Genomic DNA, 19969 nt, shown 5'->3' on the forward strand with positions numbered 1-19969 from the left:
CAAAGATTAAATCAATTAGCAGTTTGTGAAAAGGATCCCTGTATCGACCCTGACAATAAAAAAAAATAAAAAAATCATCTTTGTACAAATTGCCAGTTATATAATTTTTGTTTAGCATTATTAAAAGCAGCCTTTTCGTAAAAATTATAACAATTAAAACATTTTTGTGATCAATTTGAATAATAACGCAGAGTAAAGTATTTTTCATTACAGAAGTAACCAACACATCGTTTTATTTCGTTCTTGTGTTTTGCTGAAGAAGAAAAAATAATTAGGAGGAACAGCAAATTCAGATGTGTCATTACAAAAACAATCATCTTGCTTTCATTCCTACTTGGGCTACTGCCCCAATAGGCTCTTTCCATATCCTGTTTTTATTAGCTTGATTGTCATGCAAGCAACAGGACTCAATTCTCAAATGATCCAAGCTTTCAAGCATGGTCACACAACAATCACCAGTTCCCTGAGCCCTTTTTCGCAAGTGATGACTTTTTTTGAGTAATGATAAAATTCTTTTTTGCAGCCTGGTGTTAAATACAAAGATTTAAAACAATAGATTTTAGGACAGACCCCATGAATACAAAACACTGATCAATATGATCATTTAGAAATAAAACTGGCCGAGTATTTTCCTCAGGACCTTGAAGCTGTCCCGTGCACTCATTTGAAAGAAATCATGTTAGAGAATTCATTATTTTATTGGTTGTATCTTTTGTGGAGACATCTTGATGTCCAGTAGGTACCGGTAATAATATTTTGTTCTTCACCCAAATCATGTACGCAACGGGTCCAATTTCACAGAGCTGCTTCAACAGAAAACGTTGTTAAAAAAAAAAAAAATCTGCTAAGCAAAAATGACCAGGATACCAGTCACATGTTCAACATGTAAAATGGTATTTTGGCTGGTAACCTTGTTCTGGTAAGCACAATCCTGTTGTGCTTAGCTACTTCTTGTGCTTAAGCAGCTCCATGATATTGGGCCCATTTATAAAGTGGACTAACTTGTATCTGTAACATGAAACTTGATGAGTGGAGGGGGGGGGGTGGAGAAGTATATGTGTAAGGAAAAATAACTCTCCATGTGACGTTCTGATGGCCAATTATTTCTTTTTCCACATTTGCATGTCGCACAAAATAGTCAATATTTCTGTTGCGTGAATTTGCGGAAAGCCGTCTTACAAACTAACTTACTCATCACAATTGAAACGATTATCCATTTTTTTACATTTGACTGTTTAGCTATAGGATTTCAGATCTTTGCTCAACAGTTCCATCTTTCATTGCCACATTTAAGACCAGCTTGAATTTTTGCGCCGCACAAAAGCCTGTCTGTACTTGGCGAAATGTTGTCCAAATTACCGAGTGGCTCCACCATTTGAAAATAAAACTGTAAAAAAATAGTCACTCTACCTCAAGACCTGCTTCTAACAAAACCACTATTCTCCTAATATGTAAGGAAAATATTGTTCTTATGAAACTTTTTTTAAGACCAGCTTTTTGAAGACTTCCACACTATCTACTACCTAATGAAACCATGGAAGTTGTTGACATAATAGAATCTTTTCTGCTAACATCTTGTTTTTAAATTCAGTATTATGGGAAAATAAAATATATCTTGCTAAAGTCCAGCATGGTATACCATGTTTAAGTGATCTATACGTTGTTCCAGCCATGAATCCATCATGGGTTTAACTATCTTACAATATTTCTCCAGAAAAAGAAAAAAAAACATTTTTTGTTTTACCTCCAGGGCATTTGTTAAACAGTGTTTATATCACAGATATTAATCAACATAATTAAACACCAATAAAATGATTAGCTTTATAATATGACTAAATTAATATTTCAAGCAGCATGTGAATAATAATACTTCACTACATGAAAATAAAAGATCTCAAACATAAAACTGAAGCCCAAAGTTATATGTAAAGCACACTAAACTAAACTGCACCAACAGGGCTCGGCCATTGGTTTCAAAATACGGCCATCTTGTCCGGTTCCCTGTTTACACAACTATCACCATAACACACTCTCAATAAGTGAATGGTACCAGACTTTTCTCACATACCAGTCTTGGTTTGTCCTTATGGATTTTTGTGGCAGAGAATTAAGACAACTTGAACAACTGAACTCGAATAAAGGTGCTTTCTGCAATTCTTTGTCAAACGTCCACCCAAAAACAAACAAACAAACAAATAAATAAATAAATAATAATAACAATTTAAAAAATAATAATAACAAAACAAATTAGGCAACTCACTTCAAAACCAATAAAATGATGTTTAAAAACAATAATAAAACGTTTTAACACATTGATTGCAGTGACAGTGCAGAAAGCATTTTTGTTGTGCATACGAGAGTTTGCTCAAATAGATAGTTGATGTTAACGCCCAATCTGCAGAAGATTCAACATTTAGCACTACTGCAAAAACTACAAATTAAAAGCTACTAAACTACCGTCTGCTACTGGATGTATTTATACCACCAGGGCAGATAATGACATAAAGTTACAACACTGAACTAAGACAATGAGGCTCACAATACGGAAAAGCTTTTGCTGGTAAGTTCTTAAAAGAAACAAAAAGGTCTCCTGACTCTTATTACTTTATATGCTGCCAAGTTATCACCAACATTGATCCAAATTTAAAACTTATTTTGTTACTCTTCTGAAATAAACATTTTTTTTTTTTTCACAAAACAATTTGACATTTTTCATCACTTTGGAATATAGTTCTTTTCTTTAAAAAATAGAATTAAAATAACTTGAAATATAAACCAAGGTGTTCCACGACCGCCAGGGTGTGTGTTTGTCATTTTTTGCTTTGTTCTTTTTTAACTCCTCTTAGAAGTTTTGTCTGTACACTAATTGACTAAAGTTCCCTACACCCATGTTATGTCACGCTAGAATCTAGCTAAATACACGCTTACAATTGCTCACAGGGTCATTGACATCCAATTGATCCAAAACTGGGGTGTACCGTTACCCCTATTGGGACCCAATTTGGCCCCCTGCTCTTGCTCACACGTGCGTCGTGGGCGGAGCCTACTGGATCGGTATATTGGGAAACCCACCAGGTCCAGAATTGTTCCCAATTGGAAAACCCACCTGGTCCCAATGGTACCCAACTGGGAAACCATGAAGCTAAACCATGGAGGTAGAATTAATTCTAACTCCATTGCTAAACATACCGGGTCCCAATGGTTTTCAATTGAGAAACCCACTAGGCCCCCAATGGTTCTCAATTGGGAAACCCAATAGGCCCTAACAACATCTCCTGCTGATGACTCAACTAAACTATCCCAACTGGGTTATGAAATCCTCATCTCCCGATGAGAGTAACTCATCTCCCAATGAGGGTACCAAATGTCCCGATGAGGGTATCAATGGTCCCTTACCGGGGGAACCCATGGGCAACTAATAACACCTTCTGGCTAACTATTGGCTAGAATGATACACTCGACATGACCAAGACTGGTCAGCAGTTGCTTTGGAAATGGAGACATGAGATTCTTTCAACTGAGGTTTTTTCTTTGTGTCAAGTGACAAAAATAGCGTCATGTTGATGTCCTTTTGCAACCGGCACGAAAAATGGTTAGAATCTAATATAAGCTTGTCTACCAATTTAAAACAAGCTTTACAACTTTCATTCCATCACAGCAATGGTAAAATTGTTTATGACAGCTGGCAGTAGCACAGCAAGCCCTGTAAACATGGCTGTATCACAGATACATCGTAAAATAGGACAGCCACAATTTAACGGCGCGCAAGCACCACATACACATGCAGTGCATACAACAAGTGAACTAGATCTTTTCGTGTGTGTAGTTTCTACAGAGTTGCAATTTGATCTACAAATTGCTATTCTCTGTTTACAATTGGGTAGCAAAAAAAAACCTCCCTGGCAGAGTTCTCATTGTCTCCACAGCTCCTCTTGTCAAGTTGAAAGCAGGGTCAACAGCTCAGCTGTTTCATCTGCCCGATTCACAATTTGTCATATCCACTCTCGGACCGGAAAACTGCTACATGTGCCTACTTTGCGATCACGGTCTTGAACATCCTAATTAGTCAATCTAAACAGGTAACTCTCAAAGAATATGTCAACAACTTTTTTGTAATTTTTTCTGTCTGTGAAGTCCAACTTAACTATCAAAAGTCAAAAACAAAGTTTCCCTACTTTTAAAAATCTTCAAGCTCCGAACTGACATATTTATATACACATATACTTATACTTAATTTTTTTTACACTGAATTTGCTCCTTGGTTCAGAGTTTGAAAACAGAGCGTTTATATCTTTGCAAATATACAGCACAGTGTTTACATACATGTCAATAAACACAGAGCAAAAGTAACAACGGGGAGAAGCTTAAACCAAAGTTAAACTTCTTAAAAAATAAAAAATAAATTTAGAGAGAGTGGAAAACAAGACAAATTTTAATCTAAGCACCACATTTGATCACTTTAAAAATCCAACAATATGGAAATTTCAAATAGGGTATTTCCAGCTGAAAATGTCCAGGATTCAACAGAAACTTGATTGAGGTAAACTCAATTAGGGAACAAATATATATTCAGCCCATTTCCAGAAGATTTTCCAATGGCATTGTTTACAATACAGGGAAAAAAAGAATGATAATTTCAGATAAAGCAGAAAAAAATTCTCAAGAATCAATCTTGGAAAAAAAAAACACAAACAAATGAGATAGATGAATACACGCCCATGAGCACACCTTTTTGTCCATGTAATAAAAATGCCCCTCTAAAAGTAACACGCAAAACACCAAAAAAAACAAAAAAAACTTCTGAACATGAAGTTTAGAACTCAGAAAACTCATAACAAGAAAAATCAAACAAAAGACATTTTAAAATTTGAGCTGCCTTGCTTCTTCTAAGGCAGATTTAACAAATGTTTCAAATAATACTTGAAGAAACATGGACTTTTTTTTTATAAAGAAAACAAAACCAAAACAAACAAAATAAGAACAAAGGGTTCTCACCAGAGTTTCACAGGTTCATAATTTGTATGACTGAATTCCTCTTTGGTCATAAATTCCTCAAAATTAATTTCATCTATTTTTGAAAGAAAATTAGAATCATAATTTCTCTTTGAACAGGGAGTAAATAAATTTGCGTCCTTTAATGCAAAGATGTGCTTTATGCGTCGTTGTAAAATATGCCAAAATATGACATAGAAAATACAAGTAGAGTAAAAGGATCTGCTCCAGTTCAACTGTGCTTATCTTTTGTGCGTTGTGTCACTGCCAATTCTCTTCTGTCCTCACATTTTATTGTTTTTCTTATTTGCGTTTTCAATTAAGTATTGAATAGACTCAAGAAAGAAAACAGTGAAAAATAATATATAATTTAAACAAAACATCTTTTTGAAACTGCTTGCCTCTTTGCTCATTTACAGTGAACATGAAGACAAAAGCTATGTCAAGTTGTTTACAAATACAGGTTAGTAGTATATCAATCGGTCTCAATAAACACGTTTGACTGACAGGAATTTTGTCATAAAAACCCAAAGTGACTAATCTGGACCAAACTGCACACAGCTGTTAAGCTAAAAATAACCATTGCTTAACAGTGGGGCACCAGTCACAACAATATAAACTACACAATTTTCAAGCTGGTAACCAGTACCTGCTAAGCTGCAAACCATTTTGTGTTTACCGGCTTCTGTAGAATTGGGACCAGCTCCAAGATGTTGTCACAGTTGATGCTTCTTCATTTCTTGGGTTTCACTTAAGATTGTGGTCCTGTAGAATTTCAGATGAGAGTCTTCATTTGAAGGGTGCATCTAAAAGGATTTTAGAGAAGGTGTGTGTGTGTGGGTGGGGGGGGGGGGGGACAACGACGACGGGACTCCATCTCAAGGCTCATAGTCAGTGAGAGGAGTCAGGAGACGATTGACGCTTGATGTGGAATGAGTTCGAATATCATCAGTTTCTGCCGCTGTCGTTGGAGTTTTCCACACCGTCTGTTAAAATAAAACGAAGAAAACATATTTTCAAAAAGCTGCACACACTTTTATTTATGAAACATTCGTGGCCTAAATTATGTTTGGTCAAAAACTAGATAAATGAACTGTAAAAATGAAACATAAAAAAAATGTTATGCGGTAAGTGTTTTGTACTGGGAACAAACCCAGTTTTATAGAGCTGCTCAAGCACACAATACTGTATAACAATTTTACGCTCATCACAAAAGCACAGGATACCAGTCATAAATGGCACATGATAAATTAGCACATTGGCTGGTAACCATAATCTGGTAAGCTAACTTGTCTTATGCTTAACTACTTTTTGTACTTAAGCAGCTTGGATGAAATAGTCCCCCTGATGACATATGTCCAATACTACGACCTTTGACACCTACCTGAGAGGGCGTGCTCCGTCATACTCAAACACAACGTCTCAAGTCGATTGGTCATCTCTGGGTCTCCCAGGGGTTGGTTTGCACCATCTTGTGGGGGAAGAGGTTGATATACAAAAGGCTGGATGGGCTGAGTTGACCGTCGGATCGGCGCAGATTTGGTACGCTGCACTCCAATGTGGGGGTTTCCAGCAAGCTATTAAGAGAGACAAAATGATCAATTCAATTAGTTCATTCCTATTGAATTCTTCATAACATAGATTGTGTAAAGAAATGTGTACTGAAATATAAACACAAATCTTTACTTGTTAAACCCTCATCAATATACTTTATTTATTTATTTATCAATTTCCAGGCAGCACACAAGTGCATACAGAGTACTAGAAATATAAATAGGACTAAAAACAGAGAAAACGCCACAGATAACCCAAAAGTGAAAATAATCACCATCTTGAGGCGATCCAGAACAGGAAAAAAAAAAAAAAAGTACAATAGGAACAAATAGCCATAAAAAACTGAAAATTAAACACACAGTATAGATTACAGTTAAAAGAAAATATACAATTCCATTTAAAATGCACACGCAGCAAAATTGTTTACAAATTTGTTTGTCTGCTCCAAAGTGACGTAAGTTGTCAGGTGCTCAAGGCTGGTATCTTGCGTTACTCCCAAGCCTTGAAATGTGACGTCAGCTGTTCAGGCTGATCTAAGTCCAAACATGTTGGTGTGAAGTGACATAGGAGAGGAGGATATTGGAGGGTTGAGGTCACCTGTAGGCCCAGGGGGTCAGTGGGTCTGGCCTAGGGGGTCAGGCTAAGAGCAAGTGTGCACCATGGTTAACTAAAGGTTGACTTATTTAACTCAAACCCAGGCCGGTAGACCATTGGTTGACCATTTGGAACCAGTCTTGGGACCATGTCTGCCCCCCCCCCCCCCCCTGTCAACCAACTACTTCAGCGCCGCCGCTCTGCCTTCTTCGGTCATGTCGCTCGCATAGCTGACAACATCCCAGCTAAAAAAGCTCTAAGCATCGCCATCAACTCTAGGGGAGGCCTAGCCCTAGCATCAGCTCCGGGCTGGAAGGGACCTAGAGGCCGCCCTCGATCATCCTGGGCCTAGCAAAATCGACCACATGTTGCGTGAGGCTGTAGGGCGTGGAAACAGGAGATCAGTGCCATGGACCCTTGCTGTCTCTGCGGTTGATTAATTGATTGATCGGGACCATGGTTTCTTCACTGGTCCCAATAGCCTGTTCCATGCTAACATGTGTAAAGCGCAGATAGGAACAAGTGACACTACAGCGAAAAACACAGAAGACAATGGATTGTAGAATACTGTGGTACCGATGGTTGTCTAGGCTACCAAACGAGTCGTTCAAGTGATCGCGTCACTGCGCATCTACGTTGCTGGTCAGTAGTTGACTAAATGTGCGCACTCAAACTTGCTCTGAGTGGGCCTAGGGAGGTCAGTGTTTATACAAGTTGACAACGTTGTGTCTCATTACCTGTCTGGGTTTCATATACATGTTGGAGGTCTGCGTTGGCCGGAACAGAGCGGGTCCCCCTCCTGCTGCAGCCAAGCAGGGATTGATCCTCTGGGGTTGAGGTTGACCCTGAGCTGATACAAACGGCTGTCTGGTCAGTCTTCTTGTAGGACTGGGACCTTGACTGGCAAACATACTGTATTCAGCGGGATAGTTGCTTCCGTAATGTCCCCATCTGATAGGATTAGAAAAGGTGACAGCTATTAATGAACTTGTCAAGTTTTTTGGGATGATGAACTCTGTGCAACTACATTACATTCGGTTAACCACATATTAAAGACCAGCTTGATCTTTGCTAAAATTTATCTATAAACAATAAGGAAATTAGTACTTAAACAAAAATAGTAAGTGGCTTGATATTTCCACCCTAGCAGAGTCTTTTTGTAGTACAAAGTAGTATTTATCAACATGTTTTTCGAACTTGAAGTACATTGTTTAAACAACAATATTTTACACATTTAAAGTTATACATGCTTAAACAGTTGCAGAGGAAACTTGCTAGCAACCCAATTGACCAGTGAAGTAAAAGCAATTTTTGTTTAATGGCCTGACATTCTACCCTAGCAGAGTCTTTCTCGAAGGAAAATTAAAAACCAATAAAAACAGCAAGTAGAAAACATTCCAAAGACCTCGTTTTAACCTCGACAAAATTTTCCAATTCGAAAAACCCTGAGAAAAACCCTGATCCTCAATGCAAACTACAAAGTAACCAACTTCGCCGAGACATTCCCTGATTGGACAGAAATCTTCAGCCAGGCCACGACCAAGCCAAAAGAGGAAGTGACAAACGTACATCATCGTTTTGACTTGCATCAAAAAAGTTGCCCCGGCACTTTGTTGTGAATCAGCGTCACGCGATACCGACAGAAACTCTGGCCGTCTTATCAAACTTCCTGAGTACAATGTGATCCAATAACCAATTTACAGAAGACACGCCGCCGCATCCTGTGCACCAACGGCAACACGAAAGCAACAAAAGGAGATTATGTTTGTTCACAATCAATTTCCTCTGTGCTGTCCTTGTTGGGAGTTTATTTGTAACTTACTTTCTGCGGGTTTAATTATTGCTCCTTCAAAACACTTCTCAGGTGTGGGCGTCTCACTAATGACTAAAAGGTCTTGTAAGATTAACTAAGAGAGGTTTGGGGTAACACCATGTGAATACCTCTTATGAGTAGTGTTAACTCTGAAAAGAACCTGTGGTTAGCGACTCAATGTTTCAGACAGTGTGCTCTCTGCATCGACTGCAAGCATTCTCCCGAAGACGATCAGAGCACATTGATAAAAATGTTGAGTCGTTAACCACCGGTTCTTTTCAGAACCAACACTACTCATAAGAGATATTCACATGGTGTTACCGCAAACCTCTCTTAGTTATATTTCTACCATGTAAAGTTTCAAATCGTACTTTCATGTAAGATCTCAATATGAAGCGGCACGTCAAGTAGAATGTCAAACTATTCGAGGTGTGAATACAGTCTAGTGATGTTTTGTGGAGATACGTAAACACTCTCAATGAGTTGTGATGGCTCTGAAAAGAACCGGTGCTTAAAAACTTGATGTTTCGATCAGTGTGCTCTAGTTGTCTTCAAGAGGCATGTTGTTGGAACGATGGCACTTCCACCTTTTGGTAACCCCATGAGTTATTTATTTGAAGAAGCTTTTAGGAACAGTATCCCTAGTAGCAGAGGCACAGGTCAAATGATATCTTAAGCATGATATCTTCATATCCAAAGAAAGAAAAAGCTGCTTTATTTTCCCCCGACAGGCAGATAACTAGAAATGGCAGAACTATGTAAACTACTCTATACTCACGTCCTGGGCTGTTTGGTCTCTTGTAAAGACAATTTGCGAGGGTAGGGATTCCGAGAAAACTTCTGGCAGCTCTGACGCCAGGAGAGGAATCTCTTCTTCTGAACGCCGGTGAACGCTTCATGATTCAGACATTTGTCGAGGAGCTGTAGGTAGAGGCTAACATTGTCTTCGTCCGGTCTCTTTGCGACCAATAACTGTGTACACACTGTGGGACAGAACAAACTCATCATTTAGTAAACAAGAGTGCAGAGTCGTTGAGTATGATTTAGTGAGGGTTGCCGGTTAAAGATAACTTAAACATGCTGGGAAAAAATTGCACGTTGACATTGATCACACCTGGAGAGAAGTTTACAGAGACCTCTCTTTGCTGTCGAATGGTCTTAGTCTTGTTCCAAGACTTATGTTCCTAATAAACTTACACTTTCCCATGAGTCTTGTTACTTGTCCAGGGAAGTCACCCTCCTTCATATCCTTGTCACCATCTTCACCAGGCTGAGATGTGGATGAATTCTCATTGGATGGATCCATCTCCTCGTATACCTTAATCGGGGTATTCAACATACTCTTCACCTCGTTCAGGGCGTTACGTAAGTTACCAGGGCTGTTGTCGTTCGCAATGTCCTGAAAATATTCAGACAAGTCGGGGTATATTAATAAAATAGGAATGTAACCTTGTCTAGCAATGTTACTCAAAAAGAGTTAAGTACTCAATTAAGAATTAACATTTCTATATGGGTGTAATTTTAGAGAGCATTCGTTTACTTTGGTATAATCTTTTCTATAGCACCTTGAGTAATTTTACTATCAGAAAGTGCGCTTTATAAGTTTTTAGTATTATTATTTATTATAACAAACTTGGTAGATTACATCTGTTTTTATTCCTAAATCAACACAGACTGAAAGAGAAAGAGCAAAGTAACGGGGACAACCAGCTACAAGTTGTAGAACAGGGGCGTCTTGAGACCCTTTTTGAAGGACATATCAATCTTAATAAGTAGTTTTATTGGGGATAGGAAGACCATTCCATAGGTGGAACGCAGCTGTGGGAAGAAAAAAATGGCACCACCCCAACTATTGCGATGACGTCAAGTGGGTCAATCATTTGCAGTGTCATTATTCATCTGATTTAAAGACAATAGAGGGCCAATCAGAAACAAATCAAGTAAAAAAAAAAACATCCCATCAATCACAGAAACAGAACCCTCCCCACGGTCCACCACAAATCAGAACCAATAATGATCCCGCCTTGACTATTGCGATGACGTCAAATGGGTCAATCATATCAGTGTCATTATTCATCTGATTTAAAGACAACAGAGGGCCGATCAGAAACAAATCTAGTTCTAGAACAATCTCCAATCAATCACAGAAAAGAAACCTCCCCAAGGTCCACCACAAAGAGCCAAGGATCCCTCTAAACCGCAGACCCCTCTCTCCGTAGAGTACACTAGAGGTGAGCTGTCATCGATGAGACGGGCTTAGTGAGCCTATCAGGAAATTGCCTAATGATTCAGCTACAACCTGTTGGTCTCCACCTGACAGTCAGGTAATGAGCCAAATCAAATCACACTGGGAACACCCCGATGCATCACAAACGACTTTCCACAAAAAATTCAAATTTCCACATCTTTAAACACATGACCTTAAAAAAAAATTCTATGCCTGTGTTAATAACTTGGGAGTGATGTATATAAGATCAAAACTTGGGCCCGATTTTACATTGCTGCTTAAGCACAAAAAGTAGCTAAGCACAACAAAATTAGGCTAACCAGAAAAACTCTCCATACAAACCATCTTAACACTAATCCTTACAGAAAACCAACATACCTATGCTTGTATTATTAACTCAGTGATTGTAAAAAGATCAAAACTAGAGCCCAATTTTATGCTTTAGCACAAAAAGTAGCTAAGCACAACACAAGTAATGCTTACCAAAATAAGGTTACCAGCCAAAATACCAATCCACAAGTATCATCTGTGACTGGTATCATTTTTTGCTTAGCAGAAATTTTCAAGTGCCAGCATCTCTATGAAAATGGGCCCAGGCTCAGTTTTTAAATTCCGTTCCAAATTCCCCGAGATGTTTTACTCGATGCCCCAAACTTGAGAAAAATGGCAATCTATCAATCTGACTTTAAAACATGTGAAAATGAAGACAATTGTCTTGAGTTTGACACAGACTAAGAAACACCAAATACTCCACGAACCAACCACGGCAAACCCATCTGGCCCCCACGCCTATATCCTGCCCCCACCCCTTAGCAGGAAGGAATTAATCAGATATCACATGGCTCCTTGTACAACCCCCCCCCCCCCCTTACTGATCTAATTGTCTGTGAACACATTTCCCTTATAGACAGGTTTTCTGATCACACCATGGTACAATTCTTGGCAAGGGGCTACAACTCATGATTGGGATGCCAATGAGTCAGCCACTAAGTCGCTTCCTGGTTTTGAGGGAAGAGGGGGGGGGTGGGGATGTTGGGGACACGTACTTCACGTAAGTTTTCACATAAAGTGAGATAAAACTTCTTATAATGCGGATGATTATATATATAAAAAAATCCCAGCAGTAAAGGACAAGGACAAAAAAAGAAGAAAAATAATACCTCTTTTGTGGGTAACCACACTTTAGCGGGCGCAAAGAGTGGATCAGTCACAGGCTTAATTAACAATTAAAAACTGGACAAAAATTACTTAAGATTGGCTGAGGTATGTTAACCCTAACACTAACCAATCCAACCCTTCTAAATCAAAGTTTGTTTTGTTCAGTCAGTTTGGGGACAGCACCAGTAGGCTTTACATGGAACCAGGGATACCACCATAACATGAGTTGAATAAAGCCCGGTTCATACTTCCTTCGAATGCCAAGGAGTTCAGCGTTGAACCCAATACAACTGTTGCGAATTTGTTGTTGCAAATTTCTGACATCAACATTCGTATCGCATTCACATTCGCAGGAAGTTTGAACCAGGCTTTAGGGCGGATCATAGTAACTTACTCAAGGGTGTCAGGGCAATGGTGTAATGTAAACAATCCTCCTCCAATTATGACAGCAGAAATCAAAATTAATGAAAAACCCAATAGAAACCAAGATCTCGGGTGAAGTCATATTATGTCTTTATAACCAAATGCGACAATTTTAATTGTTTCGTTGATGAGTTACAAGTGATTTGAAACAGTGACTCCTGCCCTTGAAGATACAGCATCAAACTTGGCTCCAAGGTTAATGTTGATTGCTCTACAGAGAAACTTGCTTAACGTAATTTTTTGTTCGGAAAGTATGAGCAGGGAACTGGTCATACTCTGTATGAATAACACAGAGTTATGGTTGGTAACCTTTTCTATCCTCAAATTGCGTGTATGAACCCGATTCACCTGATGTCACCAGCCGCACATAATCCAGCGCGCAAGATTTTTGGCCTCAGATTCACCAGAGCAAGGGGTCTATAGTTGATGAATCACTGGTAGCCATTCCATTCTTCCATTAATAAATAGAAGCACTTTTTTGCCATGAGCCAAAATAAAGAGACGAAATTTTGGAAAAATTTGTGCGCAATCTTCACAGCAGATACAGTGTAGTGTTGTTTACTGTCATCATAGAGCTGAAAACTATCTGTTCTGTCGTCCCATCATAACAAATTGGGAACTTAATAACTGCACAAAAGTTCTTCTGATAAATAAATGACACTGATACATATAAGAAAAAACAAATCCGAGCACATGCCGGCAAAGAATACCATGAAAATGTGTTTCGAGGTCCGACGGAAATACTTAATGTACATTGGAGCCAACATATGACAAATGCTGAACTGTATGGCAATGAACCAAAACTACCACCCAAATACAACAGCGCCGTCTAAGACTGGCAGGGCATTCATACAGAAACATCAAAGAACCCGTCTCTTAGCTATTCAACTGGTCACCAAAACATGGAAGAAGAAATAGGGGAATGCAGATGTTGTTGCAAGGGACATCGGGGTGCTTCCGACTGATCTTCCTTACTTAATGAGGGATAAAATATGAAGGGGGAAATCTCAACACCATTCTGACCTCAGTTGACTAGAGAGAGAGAGAGAGAGAGAGAGACAGTGAGAAGACCTACTTTTTCCAGACTCAGTAGCATCTGTTGCCTTTCCTTCAGCTTCTGAATGCTCAATACAATCTTATGCCTCGCTCCTTTGGTCACATTCTGATGAGAAAAACAAACCAAAATTCGTCTGTAAACATCTTGCACATTCATGAGATTTTGTCTGCGATGTTTTTGAATGGAAATGATCGTCAGCTCAAGTGATAGATAGATAGATAGATATTATAGATCGATAGATATATTGGTAGATAAAATGGTTTATTAAAAAACTGTCCTCGCAGCACACAGCCCCTCTCGTACTCCATCCTTACCTTTCGTAAATTTTGACAATCTGTTAGTGTATTGTAATGATTATACAAATAGAATGTGTTTGCAAAGGGTTTAGGAAATGGTCGCAAAAGGGTTTAGGAAATGGTCGCAAAGGATTTAGGAAATGGCCCCTTACCATGGATTCCAACTGGTACTCATTTAGCAGCATCATCTCATCATATGACATTTGCTGGAAAAGTCCTGAGTACTTGTGAAGTCTTAAGCTCTTTAGCCATGATGGTACATCTAAAGAAATGGGTACAAAAAGAAACGGGTGTGAATATAGGGTGAATGATAAAGGTGTGATGGTTTTGTAGGAGTTACTTACTACTGAAGCTTTGTAGCTTGATCGTTTAAACCCCATAAGTTAATAATAATACCAAAACTTATATAGCGCCTGCCTGGCCTTAGTCATGTTGACGCTAACAAAAGGCACTTGTCAAAAACTAAGCAGGTACAATTGTAGAGACAAATAAAATTTAAAAAGGAAAATTTTAAAAACCTTCAACTCAACCTGTAGTAATACATGTAACTGGACAAAATGAATAACTGAAAAGTTGAAGTAACCATCAGAGATCATATTTACAAACACTTTGCAAATTGTATAGGAAACCAGTGCTTGCAACTGCATGTGCTATTGAGTCAGAACAAGAAAATGAATAAATTAATTAACCCTTATCCTCCCAAATCCTACTACATCCTCTGTGCTTAAATGAAAGATTTAGTAGGGTTGAGGGATGTAGGCCCAACATGATGGTGTGAAGTCACATAAAAACCCTTCAGAATAACCCCTCTGTTGCTATGAAAGTGGCAATATTGTGGGACAGGCCGTATGCGTGTCTAAACATGTACATCAGTGAATCACGCAGCACACTGCATTCCTGATTTGATTTCTATGGCACATGCACGCACACATTCACGCACACATTCACGCACACACTCTTGCAGCTATGTTGTAGGCAGATATTTGAATGGTAACATCATATTCGATACAATCTATATTGGAGGATTGAGGCAGGGCTCGACAATTAAACAAACCAAACTCAACCCAGGAACGTTCAGTATTCAGGTTTTTTAAAAAAGGGGGCCACATATCATTCATTTTCAATTCCTCTTCAGATGCATAAAGTGCAATCTATTTGGGGTAGGTTTTTCCCATAGTTGAGTGTCCTTTCTGTCAGCCAACTTCTCTGCCAAGATCCAGCTTGGATTTAAGGAGCGTCGTCACCAATCAGTCCACTTTCTCCTGCAGACATTCTACACTTGGCCATATTCCCAGTTTGATTAACCAGTCACGATAGTGCATCCAGAACTTCCACTCTCCAAGGAAGATGAAATCATGTTGCCTTTGAGCCAAGATTGTGAAATCTGGATGTATTTGTGGGAAGCATTAATAACACAATTTCCTGTGGTTAACCACCAAATTTGGAATTGCTCAACCTCCAAGATGAGTTTTCGTTTTAAACGCCAACAAATGGCCGGCAAAAATGCAAATCCCAACAAAAACTCCACTCAGATATGTGTTTCTCGGATGCTGAACTATCACTCTAGGCAAATGAGTATAGCCTGACTGGATACAATAGGACAGATGCTGAGGAAATTCCAAAGCCCCTTTGGAAGTGTGGTACAACGCTAATGAGACCTAATTTCCTTCCCCCCCCCTCCTTCCCTCATCTACATGAACCGTCTTTCTAAACATCTAATAATTGCAGAGGAAATCTTCCACACAGCTGATGTCCTACAGTGCATTGATGCAATTCAAAGAGTAATCTGTCAAGTGTATACACAGTCCGTCCCCAAGAGGTCAAATGCTGAGTAATCGGGCAGAAAAAAATAAGACACAAAATTCCATGATGATGCCTAGAACCATATTCCTGGTTCTGGGATGTCGGTCATCCATGTATAAAATGCATGGACAAATGCGTCGTGGATGACAAGCGCTCGGTCAACATCATTATCTTTTAAATTAAGCCTAAAATAACGAGTTGACGACTTCACTATTGGTTTCCTAAAACGCAAGTTGAACAGGCGAAGATTGTTGACAATTTCCCTGTCATGGAATGTTATCCAATTTGGAATTTAAGTTCATTGAACAAAACTTGAAAAGACCCAAGGCTTCATTCATGACAAACACCTCATTACTAACTGCCTAAATTTCTTCGTTAATAATGTAGTTCTGACATTCAAGGCACTTCATGGTTCAGCCCTTCCATTCCTGCAGAACATGCTTCAGCACCGGCATGTCAGGCCAGGTCTGAGGTCATCGTGTGAAATTAAGACGTCACAATAAATAAATAAACAGTAAACTTGCGGGGACAACCATGCATCAAATCTTGAAGACGAGCAGAGAATACTGTTTGAAATGTCGATACCACACCGGCTGTTTGCAGAGATATAATACATGGTTGTACCAGCAAGTTTACTATTATTTATTTATAGTTACTTCTTACACCCGTTTCAGACAGGCGCTCCAGAGTCAAACCGAACCAAACTCTGAATTAAGTACATAAAGAGTGTGACATCTGAAAACAGTTAGGTGCGACCAGACGCCCTAAAAGTTGAAAGATTGGAACGACTCTGTAGCGCCTTGATATTAGACGTCGATCTTGTCTTATGTTATAGTTCACCTGTCTGAAACCAAAATTTATTTGGGTCAACCTAGAGTCGTTCCTGATCTGTTTGGTTCGGCGCGACTCTGGCGCACATGTCTAAAACAGCGTGATAGATGCTCATTAAGTGATTTCTCTCACCTCTCATTCCGCTGTTCTCCTCCAAGAAACTGTTCCTCTTCTGAAGACCAGGATGACATCCATGGTAATTCCAGATTCCATCCTCCCCATGGGCCTCGGTGCTACTCCCCGACGACGCGGTGCTACTCTGCGGGGACAACGGAGCGTGCTCATTGGGTAGAGATAAAGATCGATTTGATCTGGTCTCAAGCTCCTCCTGGGAGGGCCAGTCGGAGCAGGGCTGGGGGGACGGGGTGTTACTGGATGAATTGGGAGGGGTGAGCGAGTTACTACGTCGATTTCTGTGGTGTAGGGGTAAAGAAGGACCGGCTGAGCTGTCTGTCAGGGGAGGAAATACAGAACAATTTTAATTAGTTCTGAAGAGAAACTGAAAAATAAAACATTCCATATGAATTTTAAACTTGTATCAAGCGCTCAGATGTTGAACATCAAACATCAATTTCTGTGTGAAAAACTTGCTGGACATCTATCTTGTTCGCACTGTTGGGACCTCACAGTGATAAGTTCTATATACAAGCATGATATTTGGTAAAAAAGAACTGACTATTTTATCAAGTAGAAGGGCCGACCTACATGGTGTGGCTTGAATCAATATTTTAGGCCGTTTAAACATAACTTTTCAGATTTTTTCAACAGCAAACAAATCTGAAGTTACACGTAGACCAAAGTAGAGGAATATCATGATAAGAATGGTTTTATCATTATTATTGTAATTAAGTTTAGCTCCAAATAGCACCCTGTTCTAGTATAATTAAGAGCTAACCTAGAATTAGGAAAACAGACTTAAAAGACCTTCAGCCTGTATATTTTCAGTACTTACTTCCTAAAATATCATTAGATGGTCCGGTTACATTTACAGCTGGTGGTGCAGACAATGTATTCGTTAACGGCTGGTGGGGCACGTTACTGCCAAGGTAATGTGACGTGGGTAAATCAGTAACTCCAGTGTCTCTGTAAGGAGGCTGATTCCTCCAGCCATTCAAACAACCCTGTAGGCCGTTCCGGCCAGACTCCGAGTTCAGTCCCCCTGGGAAGGGGGACGGGGAAGGGGAAGGTGACTGTGACGGGGACAGATCGGGGGATACATGCAGCCGAGACGGAAACCCGACTTGAGTGTTCGTGTGCTCGTCCAGACGGCCTAGCCACCATGCCAGGGAGCTCCTGTCCTCGTTCGACAACGCTGGATGGATCAGGAGATAGGATAAGACTTGCCGGCTTTCTTCAAGGTGTTGTGAGTTCTCCACAGAGTGCAGCAGGATCTTGGGGATGAGGTTGAGATACTCTTGCTTGACTTCGCTGTTGCCGGGGCGTAGGAGGGGTAGATGGGATAAGAGTTTAGCGACGGCAGTGTCTTTACTCTCATGACAAAGGCTGCACACAAAACCTGAAACACAATCACATTAAACATCTCTTATTAAAAATGTCAAAATAAAATCCCCAACATATCCTTGCCTTCGTTCAGAGTGTCAGTAGTTAAGTGTTATAAATGTGCACATTAGCTACTAATGCCTCCTTTAATCTCCGGTGTAGGCAAAGCAAAGCTCATAGTTCAAAGTTTTACGGTAAGCTTCCAACAAACAAACTCAGGCATGTGTGACTGGACCCCCAAAACATTGGAGGGATTTATCATTCATAAAATGTGTTGGAAATAAACTTTATGGAATTTTTAATAAATTTTTTAATAATTAATCTTTATCTTTATAAAGATTTTTATCTTTATGGTTATGTAATACATAGTGGATAAACACCAAAGTGATACAAACATAAACGAAACATGATCATGATCAGTAAACAATAACGCATGTAAAAGTAATTTCAATCCAAGAGCAATGAACATGAATACCATACTGGCCATATAAATGTGTATAGTTCAGTACACACAAAAAGATAAAATCTTTAAAATGTCCAATATTGTACTGAAAGGCTTTTTAAATCAAAGATAAACACCAAGTAAAAAAAACAATCCGACAAAATTCCATTATTTGTGTGTCAAGAATGCCCAACAGCATTACAAATTCTTGGGAAAGCCATGATCAATTGCATAAAATGTACACAGTGTGCATTGTATGTAAATGTTCAGGACAGACAGACAGAATAATATCATATCGTGTACAGTCATCCTCTTCACAGAAACAATTCAAATTCAGAGTAATCAACCAGGGTTCACACAGTGTTTCTTTTCTCCATGCTCCACTGTGTGGCATGTTCACACGTAGCTGTAACTGGCCACACATCTGCATGCACCCAAACACAGCAAAGACGAGGGAGATGTGTCTTCCTTGTACATGCACCAATCACAGTATTGAATGCTGATATCGAGCAGTCTGGTTTCCAGGAATCAACCTTTGTATCGTGGATGATCTAATTATCGGTTGAAACCTAAGGCTTGAAACCTATGGCTTGGACGGGAGGGGAAAACAAGAGCATATTGGCAACCTTGGAAAACGAACAGGCGGAGCAATCTCAGAAAAACAATCATGAGCTGATAGGCTTTGAATAGAAGTACATCTATTCGGCATGGTTTCCTTACTCCAGTTTTTAGGGGTAAAACTCTTTCTCCAGATGAAAACATGGATGTTAAAGTATTAACAAAAGTGTATACAAAAATGACAGAAAATTTTGCTCATTGATATCACTGCATTTATTCTGTTCAACAACACATTGAAAAACAAGTTGCCAACCAATCGCCAGATAGAAAAACAATGACTAGTAGGGGGAAAAAAACACGATAATTTGATCAACTAATGCCCAAAGGGGTAGTGACGTTAATGCCCACGCACTTGACCATTGCGTAATTGGTTTGAAATGGGGCAAAAGGGCTCAGTATGGGCGATGGCCGACTAGGAAGAATCAACTAGCTAACAAATACACACGTATAACATGTCACCTAGCTTCAAAAGGTCTCTCTCTGCTTTGCACTTTGCCAAGTGGAAAATATTTCTTGTTGATATTAATGCATTTATTCGGTTCAAAACCACACTTTGAGATATCCGGACACCATTTGGGACACACGCATGCCTACTAATCCAGATTGCACTCAATGTAATGAGTGCTAGGGTCCAAACGTCAGGCCACTAAATTTGTTTTCT

At 39.4% G+C, this 19969-nt stretch overlaps 1 protein-coding gene across 3 annotated transcripts in view; it reads right to left on the reverse strand.

The window, feature by feature from the left end:
• Positions 1-2759: 2759 nt before the first annotated feature.
• Positions 2760-19969, reverse strand: part of LOC117298353 (protein Smaug homolog 1-like) — a 39376-nt gene continuing 22166 nt past the window's right edge. For all 3 annotated transcript variants that reach the window (XM_033781567.1, XM_033781575.1, XM_033781584.1), the window contains exons 3-11: positions 17701-18264; positions 16881-17198; positions 14267-14376; positions 13837-13923; positions 10151-10352; positions 9732-9936; positions 7878-8091; positions 6377-6569; positions 2760-5978 (exon numbers count right to left, since the gene is read on the reverse strand). In XM_033781567.1, coding sequence (XP_033637458.1) covers positions 5941-5978; positions 6377-6569; positions 7878-8091; positions 9732-9936; positions 10151-10352; positions 13837-13923; positions 14267-14376; positions 16881-17198; positions 17701-18264 — 1931 coding nt within the window. In that variant the 3' untranslated portion in view covers positions 2760-5940. The remainder of the gene's footprint in view (positions 5979-6376; positions 6570-7877; positions 8092-9731; positions 9937-10150; positions 10353-13836; positions 13924-14266; positions 14377-16880; positions 17199-17700; positions 18265-19969) is intronic.

The sequence above is a fragment of the Asterias rubens genome, chromosome 1 (genome assembly GCF_902459465.1).
Source record: "Asterias rubens chromosome 1, eAstRub1.3, whole genome shotgun sequence".
Lineage (NCBI taxonomy): Eukaryota > Metazoa > Echinodermata > Asteroidea > Forcipulatida > Asteriidae > Asterias > Asterias rubens.